A 24,345-nucleotide genomic window follows, 5' to 3' on the forward strand; every position below is an offset into this window, starting at 1 on the left:
GTCGCGTCGTCGTGACTGTTACAAGCGGTGGACTTTTACTTTCGCGGTATCTCGCACCTTAAAAAAAACGTTTGCCTGTGGGTTAATGTACCCGGTTGTGTGTTGTGTATATTTATATATATATGTACATATTATATTATTTATATTATTATTCCAGAACGTTTATAGGCGAACGAGTAAAGTAATTTACTAAATGTAACATCGACGGCCGGCACGATTCGACGGTTTCTATCCGTCTGGACGTCTAGTCCAAAACGTGGGTTGATCTTTAAAAATTAAAATTAAATAATAGCAACCGTTATGTTTAGAAAGGAGATTATTCGCAAAACGTTTTGGCATATATTAATTATCGATTCCGCATAATATTGATTTATATTATTTTAATAGTGAAAAAAAAAACATGGACGGATTTCTATATGTATAAATTATGATCATAATAAAAATATAATGTACCGAATAATAATAATTGTGTACAGAACAGAACAATGGCCACTCGAAACGACTTAGAGGATTTGCCACTTAAAAACAAATCTCACAACGTCACTGGTACTCATAATAGGATTTATGATGAGAGATAAATTAATAATAATATTATAATCGATATTATTTTCCCATCGCAGTCTATGGGGTTTTTCGAAAAACTTAAATGATGTTGGCAATTTTGGAAATGTGAGATTTTTTTATGTTTAATAGTTAAACTATAAACTGCAAAAATAGGATAATAAAACATTCTTGAAAAATATGCAAAATACATGACTGACTGACTGGTCATTATTTGAGTGGATATACCGTGTAAAACGAATACACAATACATTTTAAAATCAATTTTGAAAAAAAATTAATGATAATTAAATATTAGGTACCCAAAAATAAGAACTGTATAAATGATTGGTTAGAACAATGTGTTTTAAATACTCAAAGTACATATTTTGAAAAAATTAAATAACAATAAATTTCAATTACAAATCATACTTAAAAGTACATTTTAATACTAATATTGAAATATTAATTTTATTTAATGTAATATTGTGATAATAACTTGATTTTTTTTAAACTTACTTGTAGAACCCGGAAGGTAATTAGTTTGCTCCTACACAAGTAGTTTGTATTTTACGCGCCAGTATGTTTGAATGTAAAGTTGATTAGAATACTTTGGTATATTATGTGTTTTTTTTTTGTGTTACACGCGCATTATGTTTATACTATTTTACTATTATTATTATTATTTTTTATTTTTTTTTTACTGGGTTAGTGTACACCGAGTTCCTACGTGACTTTAGATTTTTCACAGATGTACAGTTATTCGAGACTGCGGTGTATGGTGTTTAAAAATGTTGCCATCGCCAAAGGTCAAATATTATACTATGCCGAGGTCTAACTAATATCTATCCGGTTATTACTATTGTCGTGGTGTTTCCATTGACCGTATAGAATTTCGTCGGGAGATGTTCGTTAAAAAAAAAACACCAATTAAATACTGTATTATTCTCAACAAAAAACAAAAAGGCGTTTTCAATTTTCTGTTTAGTCGGTTATAAAAAATCTCGGGTCAACATTTGTGTGTTTTTGTTTGTGTGCTATTTCACATGAATCCAAACGCGTTGCTTATCGTTCGTGTTTATCTTACCACGCACACCCTTCTTCCTTCTATACTTCCATCATATTATACACGGTAATTATATTGCCGTTGTTGCTATGCTTACCGCCACCGAAGGTCTGGCGTGTTTTAGTAAAATAAATAGAAAACCGGTTAAAACGTTAATATTGTTTACAGTGTGTCATATGGCATTGGAGTTAAATAATTAAGTGCGACGAATAGCTTTTGTAACCAGTGCCTAACGCTAACCAGTGCTTTTGTAGGTAGAACATATATCATAACCAAAAGACGAAATATTTTATGAATTTGGAAGGGAAGATACAGGAAACACAGGAGAACGACTTAAAATAATTTTTGTGTAAAAACAGCAACAACATTTTAACGGGAGAAAAAATTTACAGCAGTTAAAAACAATACTTTTTTTTAGTCAAAGACGTAAAATGAGCTATTTTAACATTTTTAGTAGTAAATGATATAATTTGTAATCTTCATTCAGAAACCCCATTTAAAATTATGCCTCTGTGTACAAGGTGGTTGGTTTGTTTGGCTCCCAAATACTTGGAATCTCCTCGGAAGCATTGCGAACACGTCTAGTTTGACTAACACAATGTATTTCGATTTGCAATAAAAAGCGAACGTTATCAGCCAGTTAGGTTAAAGTTATTCAGAGATTGAAATAGTAAATATTCATATAAATCACTAGGTATATATAAGCAATACATCTGTTTATATTCGTGTTAATTGTTTTTTTTAAGAATGATTTCTTTAATGATAAAAAAAAGTTTGACTTTAGACTTTTGAATTTTGTTTTGATATTATACACACTAGATTAAATTTCAGGCCCAACGTGCTAAAACTACCGTTAAAAAATTAAAATAAATAAAAAGTATCAAGCTCTCCTTTGCGAAAGGTTGGATGATATTTTATTGTTTTTAAAGTATTTTCGTTTGCTTTTTGTCTTCTGTACTGTCTTTTACCTTTGTTGCTCACTTTAACGTACCATAATCGTTATACATTTTTAAATGTATTTTATAAAAAAAAAACCGTTCAATGCGTTTGGTCGAACACTAACATATTACTATTGTACTTTCTTCGACGGTTGGTATATGTACGTCGAACACCGTGTCTGGCCGATCATCTCAGTTTCAAGGGCATCTAAGACGTTTCATACAAGCCTCGCAATTTTGTGCAAACCGTGTCACGTATACTGAATGCGTTTAGGTATTATTATATTATCATATTATATATTAATATATTATGCTATTCCCGTCGCAATTATATACCGCAGGCACGAGATTCTTATTTTATTCTCTACAGCGTTCAAAATCGTCCTGCGGATGGCGACATAATATTTTAACGACAACCGTTTTGCTGCTCCTCTTTTATTTTTTTTCTTATTCTTATTATTATTTTTCCTGAGCTACACGTTTTCTAAACTGCAGGTTTTCCGATGTATTGCGTCACGACGGTGTATGTACATTGTCGTACACATTCGAGTCATGCACGTTGGGATTGTGGATCACATCGTTTTTTACAATAAGTCTCAATTCACGTTTGCCCCGTACCAAAACCAGTATTGCGTTTCCCGTGGGTTTTACTTTCAAACCGACCACGTTTAGGTCGCCGGACGGCGAGTGAACCGGTTTCCATACATAGATTGTACCGTCTTGGTACTTACTCGTATTACCTCACAATTGTTTCGGACGACTAAGACGGATTATATCTTTATATTATTACAGCAATATACATCACAACACTGCTGCTTGGCCGTCTCGGTAGGTACAGTAGTGGAATAAAAATAAAAAGCCGGGAAGAAAACAATTTTACGGTACTAAAATTACCTTATACTATTACTAGCCTTAGACGGCCCTATGTATTAATGTGTATATTATAAGATCTCTGTTACTCTGTTTCGCCAAATATCGTGTGTCGCATACTGTGCGTCATAGGCGTAGGATGAGAGGGGAGGAGGTGGTAGGGTGATAAGTGGAATCACAGATACATGGAATAAACTAGATTGCTAACTAGTGATAAGAACGGAAGTCGACGTTCACCATTTTTGTGGGATTTATGTGTATATAAAATAAAATAAATGGGGCATTCTGAGTCAACCACGCGGTCATCGGCCCGACCTCCTCAAAATGTTTTTATCAACTTCTATTGGTCTAATATAAGACCTTCATTTTTAAAAATTTTTAAAACTCATATTTACCACTAAAATAGAGGTTTTTTATGTTTATTTTCTTGATAAATACATTTTCTCCCATAATAAGTAAATAAATCAAATTTTACCAAGACATGTTTTATTTTTAATTTTTTTTTAAATAAAATAATGATATGAAATTTTTTTTTTCAGATTTTGAAAATAAAATGTCATTATTAAAAAAAATAGAAATAAATGTCGGTCTATAATTAGACTAAAATATCTGATTTTATGATAAAAATTTGAGAATTTAAAAACGGGTAGAAATCGATTTTTTGTGAAAAATAACATAAAAAATTTCTATTTTAGAGGTAAATATAAGTGATAACTTTCAAAAATATTAAGGTCTTATATTAGACTGATGACTGATAAGAGAATATTGACAAGAGAATCAGTTAATAAGAGACGGAGAAACAGTTGCATGGCATGGTATTATGATAAATATATATGTATAATACCTTTATAAAATAAGTAAATTTGATTGGCTGACCCTTACATACCGTTTGAAATGCAATAACACGGTATATTTAAATTTATGATCAGTTGATCATAAAACGTGTTCAACGTATTTTATTCAAGGGAAAGATTGAACAGATTCATTTTTTTTTATCGATTAATAATAATTATAGTTGTCTGGAATTGAAAAGAAAGCACAACAGACCTCCTTCGTATACGATATCAATTACGGTAAACGTTCGGTTTTCTTCTTTCCGGAACACTAGTCCGCAAATTAAATCCGGCCGTAATTAAATAGAATACCAGCTACGACTGACTGACAAATTATAGGTACATACATACACGCTGAAGCCGTATAGCAGAAAGTGGCAGAAATTATGCCGTCTGTGTTACATGTTGTACGCGGCCAAAGGTTATAATATTTTGTCCAACGCCACCGTGACGGATTTATTAAAAAAAATACATATTTTCGGTTTTCACAAATCACAACCAATCCTACGGTCTACTCTTTACAGAGCTGTTAATCGATATTTAATGCAGTGTTCCGTTTTGTCCGACGGACTGTTAAACACCGTGAAAGCGACTTTTATATTATACAAACCAAGTTACATAGTTTGGACATCCTTTGTACGTTTAAATAATCTTGTATGCCGTAGTGTTCATTCGTTGGTTCTTGGACAATAATTTTATTAGATATTGATGTGGTCAATCCGACGACGATTTGCCGAATAATAACTATTGATAACAACAACAATCGATGCATAACCTTGAGCGAAGGTTTATCGAGTTTCCTGTCTCTCTCTCTCTCTCTTACTCTGAATTCGCCGAGGCAGCCTAAAAAAATAAATAAATAAATAACTTACACTTTCTATACGCTTCTCTTTCGGTTAGGTTCAAACGGTTGTTGCTTCCGCTGGCTATGCTCCCTACTTGTGTCGAGTAGAGTCCGTAGGCAGACACCGGCCATAAATAAACAGTGATAGTATAGTATTGTATGTTATAGTACTTAAATAAATCTTGTAATAGCATAGACAGCCGAGGCATTCACTTGGGTCATTTGTCATTTTCAGCAGTGCACAGTATCTATTTGTATAAGTTTCTAACAAACGCGGTGTCGTTTATAGAAAAAAAAAACACTGGTGTTTTGAAATCATTACCGTACACCATTAAAGCACAAATCATTCATCGTATTAATGATAATAATAATATTATGAAAAAAATCGTGATTTAAAAAAATTAATTAAGAAAAAAAATGCCGATATCGCCCCAGTTTTCAGACTCGTTTTCCAAAGCGATATTTCTATCCGAACGTTTTTATAATATAATATTTTTTTGTTTTACATAGGTAGGTACTAGTTTTTAAAAGTGCACAAATATTATATTTTCTATAATACGATTAACATCGGTTTCTATGCCGATTACGTTTGGAATATAATTACAAATTCCAATTAATTTTTCTTGGTAAAAGATGACAGTAATATTTATACATTTTTATTTAATTAGCGTTTTAACAACTACTGTTATTATAATGAAACATACCACACACTTGTTTACGTTATTCGAATTTCGAGAAGTTATAAGTCTTGCAATTATTCCAAGACTTGTGACCGCATAATGTTGTTATTTCGTGAGTGGTATAAACCGCAGAATATGCATCTTAATCGTTTACAATTGTATGTTGTAGTCTTTAGATGTTCAATTTTTTTTAAAATTGTTTTATCATATTTTTAAAGACGAATATTCGAAGAATACGTGGCGTCATCGCGTAAAGCCAACTGTCGTTTGTGTAACCTTCACGGTTTGGTTTGGAAGAAATAATTTCCCACTGTTTTAATGCCTAAATAGCATTAATGTTGTTTCTATAGTATTTCGAATTTTATCGTTTCATTAAACAAATATACTTCGAATTTTTATCAGTAGTAGTTTTGGCCAGATATTATTTTCAAGACCTGCTACAAAAAGGACAGACGAGAGCAATTTTTAAAATTGCTAAATTCTCATAAAATTATACGACATAAGTTAACAGTAAAAAAAATGTATAGTAAATTTTAAAAGTTGATTTTCCAAAAACATTAATTTTGCCAACTATGTTATGATGCTAACTATGTTACTAATTTGATAATACAATGTACGGATCTAATAAGATTTTAATATTGAACATATTAACTTGATCAACACTTCCTTATTTTTGGATTTGAGTATCAATTATAATAAAACCAAAGCGACCTTTTGTGTGCCGTTAACGACATGTAATTAAAGAATACAAATAAAACATTATTTATTCATAAAACGTGGAATTTCATATTCTCTTTGGTTTTGCTGTCAAAGTACTTTATTTTTATTAGTTTATAAGTCATGTGCCTACTATTTACACGTCGGCATCATAAACCATACCATAGCACGGAGGGTGTAACCTTTTCTCCGTAATAATAATTATCGTATATGGTAGTGTGTAAGTTGTAATAACATGAATGTGTGCACACTGCACCTGTAAATAAATAATATGCAGTATTGACGCGGAGTGGTATATCTTGTGAGGAACTATGCAAGCTTAAGTTTATTATCTTTCTTTATTTATTTTTGTCTAAAAAAATAGGCCAAGTCGATTTTTACTGTAATCACTTTACTAGCAGGAAGTTTGTTTTGGCTTATGACTTAAAACAACCGACTAAAGTGTGTGTTTTTCTTAGGAGTCTAATAATTGACTCGTGTGGAAGGGGGGGATGGAATGGCGATAAAGGGAAATCGGATAATCCCTAGATAAATGATAAGAGGATCAGCTGATAAGAGCCGTGAATGTTAAGAGACGGAAATAAGTTGATCATAATAGACATGTGAAAATGTCTTTCTTTCAAGGGAAAGATTGAACCGATTTTATCATATTACTAGAAACATTCTGTCCGTCCTCGAAATTGCTTAATTATGATTTAAACTCGGTTAATCGACAACAGCTGTTTATTACATTAGTACTAAATCGGTGTAACCTACAACGCTAATAGACCAGTTTAAATGATAATATGGTTATTTATTTCCTAATACCTACTCAGGATGACTTTGGGAAAACGCTCGCTATCCTTGTATATGTATACAAATTTGTCAAAACGCTTTTGTAATTTTTCAATAGACCCGACAGCTTAGACAGGCAGAAGACACGCTGTCAATAATAAAAATATTATTCGGTCCTATTGAAGTGCATTATTATTGTAATAGCATGATGACATCACGTCGAAAATTGTACTCGTTTGCAAACTCATTCGTTCAATTGTCTAACCTTGAGCGCTTTGAGTGCGTGCGCTGCTTACTCGTGCTACCGGAGAGTTTTCTTCTAAGTTTTAAGTATTATAACAATACAACATTAATAATATAGAATAATACTTGCAATCGCCTAATTCAAAGACTCAAAGTCCACAGTTTGCTAGTCGAGAAATTAGACTCATTTGGCATTGGCGATCATCTACTTCCTTATTTAAAATTAATATCTTGTACAGATAGCATAATATATTCGTCTAAGTTCTTATAGTATCTCATCTCCCTACTTGTCATCGCCGTGTCTGATGTTCAACAAAGTGCTGCCCTGTCAGCTGTTTTGTTCATATACCTACTTTCGTAGACACGAGGCTCTAGCTACCTAACCTAACCCAGTCCAACCTAATCAACGTAACCCAGCCTAGCTCAATCCTGACCTAACTATCTCCTTTAACACTGATTGCCTCGTGATGCTCGTCGACCAACGGTTAGTTGATTAGGATTGAATTTTGCTTCTTCTCAGTACTTACATGTTTCTTTAGGGTTTTTTCTTTTACTTTATCCACGATATTCCTATTAAAACGTTCCAATTAAGCTCTATAAAAAATTGCTGTCTTTTTCAATGAATTGACGGTCCGTTAAGGATCTGTGCTGTAACTAGTAACTTTTGCCGTTATTGGACTTCAGTCCTGCAATTTTACATAATTTTCCCAAGGGAATGCTCAGGTCAGAGGATTACCGGCAACCTCTCAGCTGGCATTTCATCGTGGAGCTATTTATCGGCCGTACGCACACGCCTATCCTTATGAATATTATTATTATTATGAATAATATGTGCACGAGGATATTACACGGTTTGGCGATTTTTTTATCTTTTCGCACGAACACCTTCACTTTTCTAACATAATATACACACCGTGTACTCGTCTCCTCTTTTCGATTTTGAAACAATTGTTTGCATTATTATTATTATTGTTATTATCATTTTGCCTCGGTCGTGCGGTTTGCCATTCTGACAATCGAATAGCGCTGTGGCTATATCGCGAGGGTGCCTTATTATAATATAATATAGTGTGTACGTAAAGCCACATTACGATCATCGTCACAATCTCACTATTATTATATTAATATATTTGTTTAAACGTCGTTGCTTCATCGGTGAGATTTCACACACACACACACATACACGCATAATAATATGATTATCTTGTGTTATATTATCATCATATCGAGTGTATAGTTATTGACAGAATGTGCACAAAAAAAAAACAAACAAGTACTTTCCAACAGCTCAATAATCGCCCCAGGGGGAACGGTCTCAACAGTTCGATGCACTTTATACACATGCACGAACAACGCTCGTTATTATATAAAAACCACTACGGCACAGCAGCAGCTACTGTTGTATATTATAAAGATAATTATCCAATCGTTAGGTTTCTATGACTTTGTCCGGTAACTTTTGGCACCAAGCCGACACCTTACAACGAAACGATCCGACCGGGCAGAGAAAAAACCATTAATAAAAAAAAAAACCTTAAAACCTAATTTTCAACTACTCTAAGCAATTGCCCGAACAAATTAACTAATACTACCATTTCAGAAAGTTAAAGCGAAATTTAAAAAAATCAGCACAGTTTAGATAAGAGGTCACGGGTTTTTAGGAATTATTATCATCACTGAAAGTGATAGTCACTTTCGAATAAAGGCTTCATTGCGAATCTCTGGATGATATAAAATATCATATTTATATATTTTATAGACTGTGTCTGAAAACATTTTTTTTTCACTTCCCCCTGTCCCCTCTCTAATCGATAGTAGCCTATTCAATTAAGATATTCCTAAAATTTCAGATCCTTAGCTCATCTCTTAAGTACTGCCTCATAAATTTGCATTCGATTAACATGGGAAATTTTAATTTATCATTTCAAAAATTCCAACTTGTAAACTAATCAAAAGCTTTCTATTTTGTAGAATAAATAGAACAAAGCTTAATGCGACTTTTCAAAATTCTTATCTTGTTATTTTATTTTATCAATTTTATTATTTTCATGATCAATTTAGGAAATATAAAAAACAGTTTAAAATATAAGTAAGGTTTATTATTACCCTTGTATCATTGATTAAAAATACATAGGAACATATGGAGTCAACCAATTATAGTATAACATGAGTGATGAGGGTAAAAACATACCAAGATTTTAAAAATTTGATCACCGTACAATTTTTTATTTTTGACCACAATATTCGGATTTTGGAACCCTGCAACGTCAGAGTAGAGTAGACATTTCCTTCGGAAAATTCCAATTTTTTATTTTTATTTCTTCTACTAATTATATAACAGTATACATATACCGGACGTTTGGATGGTAATGTGTATGCACAACGTGTAGCCACAGCACTGCGTTAGAAAGCCTAATGGTTTGTTGACGGATTACTGGTGTGGAATATAAATTTTTTTACATTTCGGCTATTGTACTTATAGCATTTTTTTTTCACAAATATTTAGGTACACAAACAGACCGCGGTGGTATGGTATATTTTTGTGTTTCGACATAAACATAATGTAAGTAATACATAACAAAACAAAAAAAAAACGTACAATATGTGAACAATTGTCGCAATTAGAAATAAATATTTTAATTAGTTAACACTTATTTTATGCTTTCATGTGCGTTAAGCACGAGTTCGTCGACACCTGATCCCGTTGCAGTCTCGCTTTGCCTGGAATTATTCAAATGTTTCTGGAAAAAAAATATATACATATTTCTGGCCCATAATAATGTTAATATATAATAATGTATTCCGATTAATTTTCCACCGTCTTCTCGACGATTGTTATTTTGATGAGAATTAGGAAGTGAAATAAACATATATAACATGTGAGCTGTAAACGTTTCCGGATTGGTCTTATAATATAATATTACTAAGTACCGACAAAATTAACTGCGAGCACGCGGTGTTTAATTTTAGAAAACTGTTTCTAATTTATTTTTTACTTATCTGATCCCTGAAGTTCGAATACAAACTTAACCCGACCCAACCTAACCTAACCTATCCGGCTAAAGCGGTTATAGGCGGTTTTTGGAAACACCGGAAAAGTTACTTTTTTTTCAATCTAAGAAAAACATGTTTAATACCGCGTAAAGACTATATGCAGTGCGTCAAGTTTTATAACATCAATTTTGCCGTTTTAAAAAAAAGTGGCTTTTCTGGTTTTTCCAGGTGGTTATCAGCTGGTCTTGTCGGCTTAGTTTATGTTTTTTTTCATTACAGAACTAATGAAGGGAACTGTTGATCACACGACTTACCCTATCAGCTATTTTATTTTATGTAATAAATAATAATATTGATTTACTTATTAGAGCAAGGACCCAATGCCTAGTTTTTTTACTCAGGAAAGATAACGACAATTTTTGTAAATAGAACTTCTTTTTTTTTTAACGATGTTATAATTTTTTTTTAATTTATTAAAATAATTAAACGAGTTGATTAAATTAATAAAGTGTTATTTTTTATTTTAATTAAGAAGACTAAAATATTCATTAATTATTTTTAGAAATTACTTGTTTTGTGTATAAAATATCACATATTTATTCAATGACTATTATCCGATAAGCAGGAACACAAATTATTATTACTTCTGTTAATAATTTTAATTGACTTTGGATACTAGTAATGAACAATATTTTCTCAGAATGCAATACAAAATATTGTTTGACGTATGAATAATTTATTGGTTAACAATAAATGAATAATATTGTATAAGGATGACAGCTTTCTCTTTGAAGACCGGTAATTATCTCAGAAAAGTGAGAAATGTTTTTGTGTAAAAATATCAGCTGAATTTATCTTTGCTATAATATGTTTAAGTAAAATGGTTTTAGCTTCGTGTCATGTTTAATTTTTAATAATTATTACACGTGTTGTAATTATTTGCAAATAGTTAGATAACCGAATTGAAGGTAAAAAAATGTATTAAATAAAACCGCATTGTTTTACCATGAAAATTGTGCAGTACTATTTCAAGCCGGATAACAATAATGTGTATTCTGAAACAAATAATTCTAAATGTACATACATTGTGCTCTGCTTATCGGTGAGTACATATTATAATAATAATATAGGTATCGAACCTATATTCGAACGTTCACAGAAATCAGAATCATAAATCACACTGAGATAACCTTTATCAATAATAATAAAAATCTTTTAAAAAAAAATTACTTATAATTGACTTTCCTGATTTTTTTTTTATATCTAATTACACACATTACCTCTTTATTATGTACAGGGTATCCCAAAATAGTATTGCCATACCATAGGTTAGATTAGTTGTGTAAAATGTTGTTTAATTTGGAAAAAAAACTTTCAAAATTATATAATAAAACTCATTGTTATAATTTATAGATAAAGAAAAATTGCAAGTTATTGCATTCATACATTTTATGAATATATTATTTCAACACCTCAATAATGATATGTTTTATAACAATATCGCGTTGAGGCGTTGCAATCACATGTAAGAATTAAATAAAATGTATCAAGTCTTATAATTAAGTGATTGCCTAAAATGTAGAAACTGAAAATGATCGGTTCGATAAATATTTTACAAGTCATTACAAATAACTTTCATCGAATAGTATGTTTGATATAAAAAATAACTTATAAAAAGTTTAATACGATTTTTATGGTGGTTTTTCCTTTAGTGTAGTAATTAAGTGAACTGATACAGTATAATATTATTGAAACATTTTTTATTAAAAAAAAAAAAAAAAAATAGAACAAATTAATTAATAATCGTTATAATATGGCCTTAAGCAGTATTGGAAATAATCCATTGAAATAATTTTTTTGACATTAATTTGCTATAAAATTAATTACTATTTTTAATAAAATTCAAAACGGTGATCTAGATTTGAGTTCTATCAAACCCTAATTTCGAAAACTTTCCTCCCCTTGCGATGGTCCATTTTGCTTTTGTTTTTTTAATCCTCAATTTTAATATTTGAGAGCTGACATTTTTTTATTATGAAAATCTCTATAAAAGTGACTCAAAACTATTAAAATCTAGATTTTCAAAGACTATATAGTATATTGGATTTATAACTGGCAGTCGTTACCCACCATAAGAATAGATTCTTGTTGTGTAAGTAGTGAGAATACAGTAATTTAGTCTGACAAAGCAAAAGCACACCCAAGAAAACTCTTTAACGCGAATCTGTATGTGTGTACTGAATATCACTTTAGTGATTTCTTATTGTGCCGGTTCAGACTGTGTCAGACTGTTACTACTCGCATCGAAGCGTTTGATTGTGGTGAAACATTTTCAGATTTAATAACTGCTTTGACCCAACTATGCTAATTATTTCTGCACTGATTTTCACTGCACGTGGTTCGGACTGTGCTTGGGTTGATTTTTAAAAATTCTATTCATTTCAATATTGATTTTACATTATGTTTTATGCTATGTCAACAACATTAAGGTCCGTTAATGTTCGAACAACAGCACGCCTTTGTTGTGTCAGGTTTTCGACGCGTCTGGTTGAGTTTTGAATACTTAACGATGACCTTTGTAACGTGTTTAGTAGTAAGTCGTACACGGTAGTTCTAAGACGTAGAAATGTAAAAAAAAAAAATTGTTTATACATATATTTTACAACGACGTTCAGCGGTTTAAGGTCGGCGTTACAATGTTTTTGAATATAAATTATGTTTTGCACTATATTGTTGCGGCGTGTTTTCCTGTGAACCGTCGACGTCACTTGGCAATGCTGTTATATAATTTCACGTAGAAAAATGTGTAAAATTTTTAAATTTCCATCTAGGTAAGAAGTCTGGTCTTTAGACCAAACCAACACTACAGAGTTATTCGGTTTTCAAATAAAATCGTTATTACACTAAACGTTTAAAAACGGGTTTTCTTGTTCTAGTTTAAAAAAAAAAAATGTTATTTTACAGGGTATTTTCAGGTAAGTTTGAAAAATCAAAAGCGATTGGAATGACTTATTGTACGTTTTTTGTTTGTATTTTGAACTTTCTCAAGACTTTGGACGTTTCTTAGCTGGCAAACTGTAAAGCCGGTTAGGTAGAAACTTGTATAGAATATTCAATTTACGGACGACATCATAAAACCGTTAAACGATTACAAAAGCATAAAAATATTATATATACACACACCAATCGTACCGGTTGTATCTGTTCAGAACCTTCTCTGCACTGTGTTTTGGTGTAATGCATATTATGTGTACTTGAGGTCGGCGACCGTGACCCGTTGAGAGACCAAGACGATACTTAAGTTATTGGAATCGCAGAATATAATTATCGACTCTTCGGTTTGCATCTCGAACACTATCAATTGATTACATGTTAATTAATTTGTATTTTTTCAATTTAACACAAACACCATATTGTTTGCCTGTAATAGAGTAGCCGATAGATAATCTTATGAAACAAATTTCAAAGAAATTATGTATAGGTAATTGGGTAACAAACTCAATCCGATCAACATTAATTGTAATATTGATTGAAACTCTGTCGAAAACATCTTAATTGGTTCATGGATAATTTTTTACTTTTTTTTTAGGTAGTTTTTTTGCTGTACTAGATTTTTTTGTTGACATGAACACGACTTAAGTCGTCTAGATCTGATATTTAACCATACATAATATTATTACAACAATTTTACAACTTTCATCTCTGCAGTCTCTGAACCACAACAGGTATTTTTTTTTGACTTGTTCAAACGTTTGAACGAGTACTAGTTTCGACAGCACGAGTACAACCAAGTGAGGATAAGTTAGACCAAGAATAATTGGTTTTGTTAAGTATTTTAAGTATGTTACAATTTGTTTAAATCAAATTTAAAACATGGTGTACTTTATTTTATTAAAGATACCCTGTAAAGTGTGAAGTAACATTTTTTTTTTTTTTACTTGAACATGGAAAACTATTTATAATCGTTTGATATAAAACCCATTATTTATAGATAAAATATCAAAATTTAAGTACAAAAATGTCTAAAATGATTTAATTAACAAATTAAAATTGTAAACAAAATCTCATGTCTGATTAAATGTCGTAAGTTAATCAATATAATGTGAAAATATTAACATTTTCATATTTTATTATAAATACTTGTGTGTTAGGTAAATGTACAATATGGAGTATGCATTAATTATATTATGGATGATAATATTCTACATTTTGTTAATGTTACCTAGGTAACAGTAATATAAAGAATGTATCAGGTTAAAATATATTTTTTTGTCGTTATTTCGTGCCTTAATTTATATAATAGCTTTACACGATTTACAAATTAGCATGGTGACAATATAAAATATTTTTCAAATTAATATTTTGACTTTGTATAATATTATTGCTATTAATTTATGTATTAAGGGTACTGAAAACTGTCGGTTTTTTTAAGAATATTTTTTTAGGCAATAGGTATTTAATAAAAAAAGTGGTCTAAATAAATTTAGACCATGTCAAGCTTCAAGTTATTTTTTTTTATGAGTGAAAGCTATCTCGATGGTAAAAATATGCTTTCGCTTTGACAAAATTGTGACACTTTGGCCCGTCGAATTTCAGTCCTGTACTAAGATCAGAATTTGTTGGCACCTTTACTGAGTTATGCTAGAACCATATTTTCATTAAAAAAAAAATTCCAACATTTTTTTGGAATAAAATTAAAAAAATGTGAATATTAAAACGCAAAACTGACTGCTTACAATGACCTTAAGAGGACGTTTCATCGATGATTTTCAATGGTAAAAACATGTTTACATGAAACCGATTAAAGTACCTTTCGAAACGATTTTTTAGAGATAAAACAACCTATAATATAAACGATAGAGGAGGAGATTTCCGCAGCAACCTTATTTAGGTTTTTGAAAATATCAATCAGAAGAAAGTTACAACAGTTTAAAAAAAATGTATTTTTACATTCATCATACTGACCTATGTAAATAGTGTAAAATGGCATAAGAGGTTCCCTCCGAAATCATGTTTCCTATATTAATTAATTCTAAAATGCCTTTAAAAGGTATCTTTTCGGTTTTACATAAACGTGCTTAAATGAAAAAAATTGTTTAAAACGCAGAGAAGGATGCTGTGATAGTCCGAAAAAAAATGGCTACCAAAAAAAAGAGTATTTATTACTCAACTAATCAAAAGCATCACAAAACACATAATTTAAATTAAGGTTTTGCAAAAAATCCTTACCAACTCTTTAATAAATAAGGGATATGACGTCCTTTTAATTTGGAACCTTATTTTACTTATTTTTTAAAAATATACTTGAGTATTCCTCTGGAAATTTTCACCTAGACTTGTTATGATCACATATTGGTAGTATTGTGTTAATTAATGGGCTCTGCCGTGCTATTGTGTGCGTGGGCGGGACACATGCGTGTATGTGCATAACTATTACACGATTGCAGTTATGGGGAGCGGCGTGTCACGTGCAGAGCGCTATAATATTATGCCGCCGCCGCAGCCGCGCACCGTGCGGAATGCGTCCGAAGGAATTCCCATACGCGGCGTGTGGGGTACAACAACCGGTTTACCGTCGCCGCAGTCACAGGCCGTTTTTTGGATCCCGCGCACCTGTGCCGTGTGACGCGCCGCGCCGCGGCCGCAGTGCGTTCCCGTCGTTGTCCCGTTCGGCCGCGTCGTCTGTCACGCGTTCCAACCGCGTCAGTGTGTCGTGTGACATGTAAAAAAGCGCGCGCGCCCGCGTCAAACAGCTGGTGTTGTCGCGACAGTCTTGAATTTTAAAATCTATTTTCGGTTTTCGGATTTTTTTAGTTTTTTATTGGATTCTTGCCTCAGTCAAAGTATCCAAATCTTGGTAAAAAAAAATCGTAAGTCACCGCCGTTTATGAAATAGACACGTTTGACGAGCAATCTAGCCGCAATCTTGTACAGAAAACATGATTTAAATTTAAAAAAAAAAACTAATTTCATTACATTATCCAATGACATTTTATGATACTGGTTTTTAAGTGCAACCTAAATTTGCAAACTCTATAGCTCTATAGGCAAAACAGGTCAGCTGTTATGGCTGTGTGTTGGAACAAAATTCGGTTAACAGTTTACTGGTTATACATTCAATTGTTACAAAAAATCTGCCAACGTAGGAAATATTGTATTTTATACATTCGATACCTGATGCTTGACTCGTTTGAAGAGAAGTTTTTAAGTATTTTTTTCTACAAGATTGCTCCTAGGCACGTGCGCTTAACTCTCAGCCCCTGGGGGACTAACGGGGATCCACACAATTTTGCCGACACTCTCAAGCTTTCTATATTATACACTTAATATAATAATAAATAGAAGAAATATTACATTATTGTATGTATGACGGAGAGACCCATACAATATGGCCATATATATTATAAAATATATGCACTTTGAAACGGGCGGTTTTCACTTTAAATTAAAATTACTTTAATCCGAGATTGGAAGACACGTTTTTTAAAATTAATTAAAAACAACGGACGCCTATTATAAAATATAATGTATAATTTTTATATATATTTTTTGCTCGTCATCGTCTTGATTTGTCGTTCGAACTCATCGTGTGGCGTCTCTCCACAACATATCATAACATAAAATATTATTTTATGCACAAACAGTTATGTTAGGAGCTAAATATATTATACTAGACGTAGGAAAGCCGTTTGGGATGTAATATTCTCGGTCCATGTCCGATCACACGCACCGCCTGTCCTTTCCACAACGATCCGAGTAGTTGCTTTATGAGAAGTTAAAAAAAATATCCTCTGCCCTAACCCGAAATCGTGTACATTGAGATAAGGTTAATTTTCTTCTTCCGCTTGTGTAAGTCAAGGCCGTTGATGTATTTTTGTTTTCGAAAACGATTTCTTTCCCCCGAGACGACATTCTTTTCACGGCGGACACGACAATAATATAATTATTACTATTATAGTTGTGCTCGGGCAATAATAAAACACGTCCGAAGAAGGTCCTTGGGCCTGTTGTTATTCTTCTTATTTTTCTCCTGTCCCCGGCCCGAACAATGACGTGTCTGTGTGGGCTCGTTGGAAACTCAATATCACAAGTAGGTACACAATCTCAACCCCGACGGTGGTGCTCTATTGAAACGGTCATATTTTGTTATTAACATTATTAGGTACACTCCTTCGACCTTCTTGGTCTCTGTTTAGCGCATACCCTTAAACGTTTGTGTCCCATTAGGACTTGCTGTGGGGCGTTGGCACGAGGTCCAGCCGAGAAATGATTTTTTAAAAAACGATATACTACTATATAAAATACCGTCGCCCGATAGACGATATGGACAGACATCACAACGCCGGCCACTCGTCGGAATTGGCCTCGCTGGACTGCTGGGATTACACTATCGAACTGGAATGCCTTAGAGGGCCACAAGGTATTTTGATTTATGTATATTTTTTTAAACTCAAATGCCGCAAAAAACAGTGGGATGAAGATATATTATACTGTCACCCGTCTAGATTCTTAGGTTCTTGATAATTGATCTGTTTCAATTGTAAAATGTGTCGGGTGTTCGGTCAGCCTAGCTGATTTTTACTATCAATGAGTCGATAGAAAGGAATGAAATGACTATATATTGATAGTGTACTAAATTTAGGCCGTACTTTTGCTGAGCTTTTTCATCAGCATTACAATTATTATGTCAAATAAAGGAGCCAATTCATTTGTTTTTGGGAAATTCCCGTTTAAAAACAAGAAGCTCTCGATCAGGAACAAATGAGGTTGAATTAAGAGAGAAAAAAAGGACAACCTAACCGTTTAACCCATATCGCGTTAAAATAATTGTGCATACTACCGGGTTATTAGTAAACCGGCTAGGTACATATTATTACTATTATTATACCGTGGGAAATACTACACTCACGGTATGTGATTACCACGTTCGCGCGAATGTCTCTTTAGGTATTCTGTACACAAATTTGTGAGTGCAAAAACAGCTATAGCCAGCCGACTAAAAAAAAAATTCTTCATTTTTTTTTACGGATAATTGCTGAGTACAATAATATATTTTTTTTACAAAATAAGCGTTTATATTTTGTAGATAAAACGAGTGAGTTTGATGTGTATTTTAATTTAGACAATGAACCGTACCGGCGGAGTTCGAGCTCATCGCAGTCCATTCTGTTTTTAACCGTTTGCAGAATATTTTTTTTCAACACTATTGGCATTCGATAGATCACACGTCTAGAAAAGAGTACACATAAAGAGATAGAGTGAAACATTCGGTGTCTGTTGCCAAATACCTGATGGGTGTGTAAAATAAGAACGGTCACACAACGAAGTCCTTCACCAATGGTAATCCGAATTGAGGTCCGGGTGGCCTTGGTTTCGAAACTTAAAAGTATTAATAGTTTGTTGTGGTATTGCGATAATTAGTGGATGATATTAAAATTCGTCGGGTTATGATTTTTGTTCTTACAAATTACAATAATTATATCATCACGGTTGTTACTTGACGTGGTTGCGTCGCGGCTTCATAATAAACATTTGAAGACCAGACTTATGAAATATGCAATAGTTTCCATAAAAATTATACTTAAAAAAAAGATTGCTCTTGAAATTTACAATATTTACTAAATAAGTTATGGGGTTAAGTCTGAGTACGGTCATGAGTTAACTGATTGTGTTAAAGTCGAATGTGATTTAACTTTTACATGCGAATCATTGTTCTAACCAAATCCGACAATGGTGGTACTTCGCTATGAACGAACGGCGTTTATTTTATTACTTCTAGACACAAATGCCGTCGATCGTGTTGCGATATATTTAATATAAGTATACGAACCATATTATCCGCTAACCGATTAATAACAACTGTACCAGATGTTTCCAGATGGCTTTCTTTAACGACTATTAGACGTGTGCGGTTTATGTAACGTCCCCTATATGTGTTTAATGTGTGTATATATATATATATATATGGTTCGGACACCGCAAAACACGTGTGCTTCAGGCAAAACCCATTTAAATCACAAAAAAGCTCTATCCGATTTCTACCGTCTTTAAGGAACACACAGATAGTTTATGTGTATGACTTGATCACGTTCAGACTCAATACGGTTAAGACACGAACGGATCGTTTGCTGAATCATTTTTTTAATGTTAATCCAATAAAAAATCATTATAAAACGGCTACGTACCGTTGCCAGTATTGCCCACTCACTTGCCCGATTCATTTAATATCTTGCATATCGTTATGGTTGTTGCAGATTTGCAATTGGCCGCGGAGCTGGGAAAAACTTTGTTGGAGAGAAACAAAGAGTTGGAGACCAGCCTGAGGCAACAGCAAAACCTCGTCGACGACCGCAACCAAGAGATCGAGGTAAGATTATTATTATTATTATATTATTACTATTTTCGTAGTTGCCATAAGCCGAACACGTCGTCTGCACGCACATGTACAAACAAAGTGTATGTGTAATACACGTCTACTTAGAAACAACAAAAAAAAAAAACGAAATTCTACCCGACAATAATCTCTTAGAGTTCATATGCCGGCTACGTTGCACGTATCGTTACCGTACCGTTTGTTTTAGAAAAATATTATAAAACAAATTCGGTCGTTTTTTTAGAAATCTGCGCCTGTTCTGCATTCACAATACCAACGTCGTTAACCTATACAATATATAATATAGAGTCTATATTATAGACCGTCGTTCCACTTTTTCGGAGACTCTTCTCTAACGACATAAATCCCGTTGTGTGTGGTGTTCCATAATAGTAGTTATAATATTAACGCTTTTCGTCATCGGCGTGTACTCGTGTATGCGTTCGCGTTGCCGGCGGGAGTAGGCATTACTTTTATAATAGACACACACACACATTGATTCCGCTGGCCACGTTCCAAAGGGATACCGCTATGGCGGTATGCACACGCGGTGCTCAGCCAGAGACCTTTCGGCTAGAGGTCGGCGGGCCACAGTCGCAGTATACCCTTCGTGTAGTGTAGTTTGCACCACTATATCATCCACCATGAACAGCTGTAATAGTCTGTCGGAATGGCCAAACTTCCAAAAGGCCAACGAACAAGCCGTGGGCGTCGACCTGTACGAACTGGTGGTGACCGACTGTTTGTTTTGTTGGCAGTACCTGACCAAGCAGACGGCCGCCCTGAGAGAAGTGAACGACTCCAGATTGCGCATCTACGAGCAGCTGGAGATCAGCATCCAGGACTTGGAGCGCAACAACCAAAGGCTGGTCCAGGAGAATTTGACGGACAAGAAACACATAAAGAGGTAAGGCTTCATTTTGGCATCCACCCGTGTTGTCATTAGTTAGCAGACGGTTCAAAGTCCATCGTCAGAGACATAGTCACTGTGGCGACGAACGTCAGCTAACTATAATGATAACACGAATAGATCCGAAAATGATCTCAAACTCATAATTCAATCCGTGAATGTCTTTAACACGCTCACATGCATTGTTGTAGTCTGTACGAGACCATCGAGAGCTTGGAGAGCCGTTGCGAGGATCTGCAGCATCTGGTCGACGACATGGGTCATTCGAAAAAGGACGACAGTCTGGTCAGCGAAAGCAGTGCCGGCGGGTCTTCCTCGGCTGATCTCATCGACGACAATCATCAGGATGACTTGGCCAAGCTCACCACGCAGCTGGAGCACGCCAAGAGTCAGAGGGCCAAGGAACAGCGCAAAGTCACTGAACTCGAACAAAACGTATCCATGCTAATACAGGTATGCGGGGGGGTTTTCGGGGAGAAATGTTTACCGATCCTTACCATCAGGCCGTTTGGTTTTTAGGAAAACACCAACTTGGAGGAAAGAGTCAGCGCGATGCAACAGAAGGACGAAGAGCTCAAAGTCCTTCAGGATCAAATCGTTTACTTGGAAGAGATCAGGTACGTGGAAGGGGGGGGGGGAACGTGGTCGTCGACCTATTCTTAACGACCGACCATTGGTTACTTGCAGGCAAGGAAATCTATGCAGGCGGTGTCAACGCAGCGCCGACGCCAATCTGTTGGACGAGTACTCAGTGTACGACGACGACGACGACACCGACGACATAAGTGCCATAGGATCGTACGTGGAGACCCACAAAAACGAAGTCTTGCAACAATTACAAGTAAGTTTAAAGTCGTCGTTGGGGGGGGGGGGGGGAGAAAGTAGACGTCGACTCCCGAAAGCCCTGAACCATAATAACGCATAAAAATCGGTATTAGGTGTCGGAAAAATTAGTTCATCTGCACTGCTGATGAGTCACCTAGCTAGTAATAACAACAACAACAAACACTATGGGGGAATCCTCTGATTCAGTTGTTGGCAAGTCGCCCAATAGTAGACATACCGTAATCGCTTAGGCGTCCAATAACCCGAAAAAAACCAATATATTATACATAAGGACAGCCTGACCCGTATCGTAAGATAGATACATTGAACTAACTGGCGATAAGCCATTGCGACAAAGTTTGTATATCTTCTTTTGACCAAATGGGGTAGGTCACCCAGAGTCCTAACACATTACATATCCAAACCTTTGAATTAAGATTTAGCAAAAAATTGCCTACACCTCACTTCTTAATAAATATGGGGGTTTACTCGCTCTTGATGTACAGTTTGTAAACGCACAAAAAATATTTGATCACAGATTACTCAGTGACGGCAATCAAGCTTATTAACTCAAATGGCTGAATTTTTAGCAACGCTCGTTTCTGTCGTTTAATCTGGTTAATTGTGTTTTGCAGGAGACGTTGGGAGAAAACTATTCGGCGGACAACCCGTACCGGGTTCTGGTGGACAAGTACGAAGCTTTGCTGAAGATCCAACAGAAACACAACGCGTTCAACGGCAGCAGAGACCAGGGCATTTCTTTGCACGAGGAACTGCAGATGTCCGGCCAGTTCTCGTCGTTCAACGGCAACGCGACGGACAGTGAGGACGACGCCGCCGCTGACCCGCCGGCCGCCGGCAAGCAGCACGTGTACTCGGAAACGGAGACGACGTCCTCGTCCGGTTTCTCAGACGAGACCAGCAACAAGGGCACGCAGACCGAGACGTTCTTCACGGGCTCGTTCCTGTGCACAATTTCGGACGGCGACGACTGCCGGTTCAGCATCTACGACGACGCCAGCCCGATCGAAAGCCGCTTCCGGAAGACGCCCGAGTACAGACAGCTGTTCCGGGAAATATTCGCCGTGCTCAAGCGGGCGGCCGAGGCCAAGGACGAGGGCGAAAGGTTGCCGCTGCTGCAGGACGACCCGGCGCTGTTGTCCGGCGTCCAACACGATGACGACGACGACGTCGTCGACGAAAGCGTGCCAAGAGTGCCGCCGGCAACGCCTGCGTGCGAAGCCAACCCGTTGATTTCGTCCATCGAGTCGGCGGTCGCCCAAGCGCAACGCCATCACCAACAACTACAACAACAACAACAGCCACAACCCAAACGGAAACAACAACAGCCGGCAGCGGCGGCCGCCGCTCGTGAACACCGCCGGGAACGGCGTCAAAAGCACCAGGAACAACCGCACCAGGTGGAACAGCTGCTGCACCAACGGGAACCGTCGGAAACCCGGTCCGAGACGGCCGTCGAACAACCGGCGCTTCGCAGGCGCGACATCATCGAGGAGCTAGCTCTGGCGGCCGCAAAGCAGAAGAAACAGCGTCACCACCATCACCGGCGGTCGGCGTCCAAACAACAGTCTAAGGACATCAGCCATCTGCTGGAGTTCAAGTGGACCGACCACATGACCCGTAGGCAAGGGAGGCGCGCCGGTAGTGGGGAGAGGTCCGCTTCCGGTAACCGAGCGACGTGGTGTGCGTCCAAGGACGACGTGCCGTCGTCGTCACCCGCCCGAGTAGCACCCGAACGCGAAGCTGCCGCAACGCCATACGCCAGCGCCGCCTCGCAAGAAGTGGCCAAGCTGAAGCTGTTGGAGAAGTCCTACGCCGAAGTGCTGAGGCTGGACAGAAAGAAAATGAGCCGACCTCATTCGCAGTACTTCAACAGCAAAATGTGATTCGATTAATAATTTATATTTATATAATAATTATTTTGTTATTTTGAATTTGATCCTTTTTATTCCTAAAACGAAATGGCATCCAAAAACCGATCCTCCTCTCCTTTTCATAATTATTATTATTATTATTGTAATTTTGTTTAATATTGATAATACACTATATCAAGATTAAAAAAAAAAAAAAAAAAACATAATATCATGGTATCCGTAGACAGTTTTTGTTTGGAAAGACTTTTTTTTTAAATATTAACATATTATTTTTTAATTTTTTTTTCACAAAAATATTTCATAATTTGCAAAAAGGTCACGCGTGTACAAATCGAAAGGGTTTTGTTTATTTTACATTTTTTTTAAGGTTTAGAAATTTTGATAACGTTTTGATTTTGTTTTTAATGATCTTTAATAATATATGAGAACTATTATGTGTGTGTGTACATAAACAAAAAATAAAAAAGATACAACCATCATCGTTTTAAAATATTTGGATTGGTTTTGTGTTTTTTTTTTTTAAATAGATTTTTTTATACTCTATTTCCTATTTGTTAGCTATCAGTTTAGTACGCCTTGGAACCAACGCATAGGCAAGGAAACAACAAATAGGTCTATATAATTGCATTTTTAATTTTTTTACCGCCAGCTAGCCTACTGATTAAGCAGCCGAATGGATTTGTAAGTAATACAACAATAATTCGATAGTACGCATATAATATAATCATTTGCTTGCCTTAATGAGAAAGGTAAGGTTGATTTGATTTGTTCATTTCTTATTTCCTGTTCAGTTATGCGATTGAATGATACCCAAAAAATTTCAATAGGAGACTTTATTTATTT

General features: G+C 35.0%; 1 protein-coding gene across 5 annotated transcripts in view; it reads left to right on the plus strand.

Annotated features, from left to right (window-relative positions):
• Positions 1-23,994, plus strand: part of LOC126839372 (cerebellar degeneration-related protein 2) — a 39,192-nt gene extending 15,198 nt beyond the window's left edge. For 3 of the 5 annotated variants that reach the window (XM_050574685.1, XM_050574693.1, XM_050574702.1), the window contains exons 2-7: positions 19,754-19,866; positions 20,631-20,779; positions 20,974-21,235; positions 21,302-21,399; positions 21,470-21,623; positions 22,243-23,994. In XM_050574685.1, coding sequence (XP_050430642.1) covers positions 19,754-19,866; positions 20,631-20,779; positions 20,974-21,235; positions 21,302-21,399; positions 21,470-21,623; positions 22,243-23,514 — 2,048 coding nt within the window. In that variant the 3' untranslated portion in view covers positions 23,515-23,994. Of the gene's footprint in view, positions 1-16,138; positions 16,370-17,726; positions 17,920-19,753; positions 19,867-20,302; positions 20,780-20,973; positions 21,236-21,301; positions 21,400-21,469; positions 21,624-22,242 lie in introns of those variants that run through there. The other 2 variants (XM_050574677.1, XM_050574667.1) reach the window with 2 other exon arrangements.
• The last annotated feature ends 351 nt before the right edge of the window (positions 23,995-24,345 follow it).

This window comes from Adelges cooleyi, unplaced genomic scaffold (genome assembly GCF_023614345.1).
Source record: "Adelges cooleyi isolate 19-005CV unplaced genomic scaffold, UGA_ACOO_1.1 ACOO_flye_CR_arks_rails_tigmint_CR_PRNA_108, whole genome shotgun sequence".
Lineage (NCBI taxonomy): Eukaryota > Metazoa > Arthropoda > Insecta > Hemiptera > Adelgidae > Adelges > Adelges cooleyi.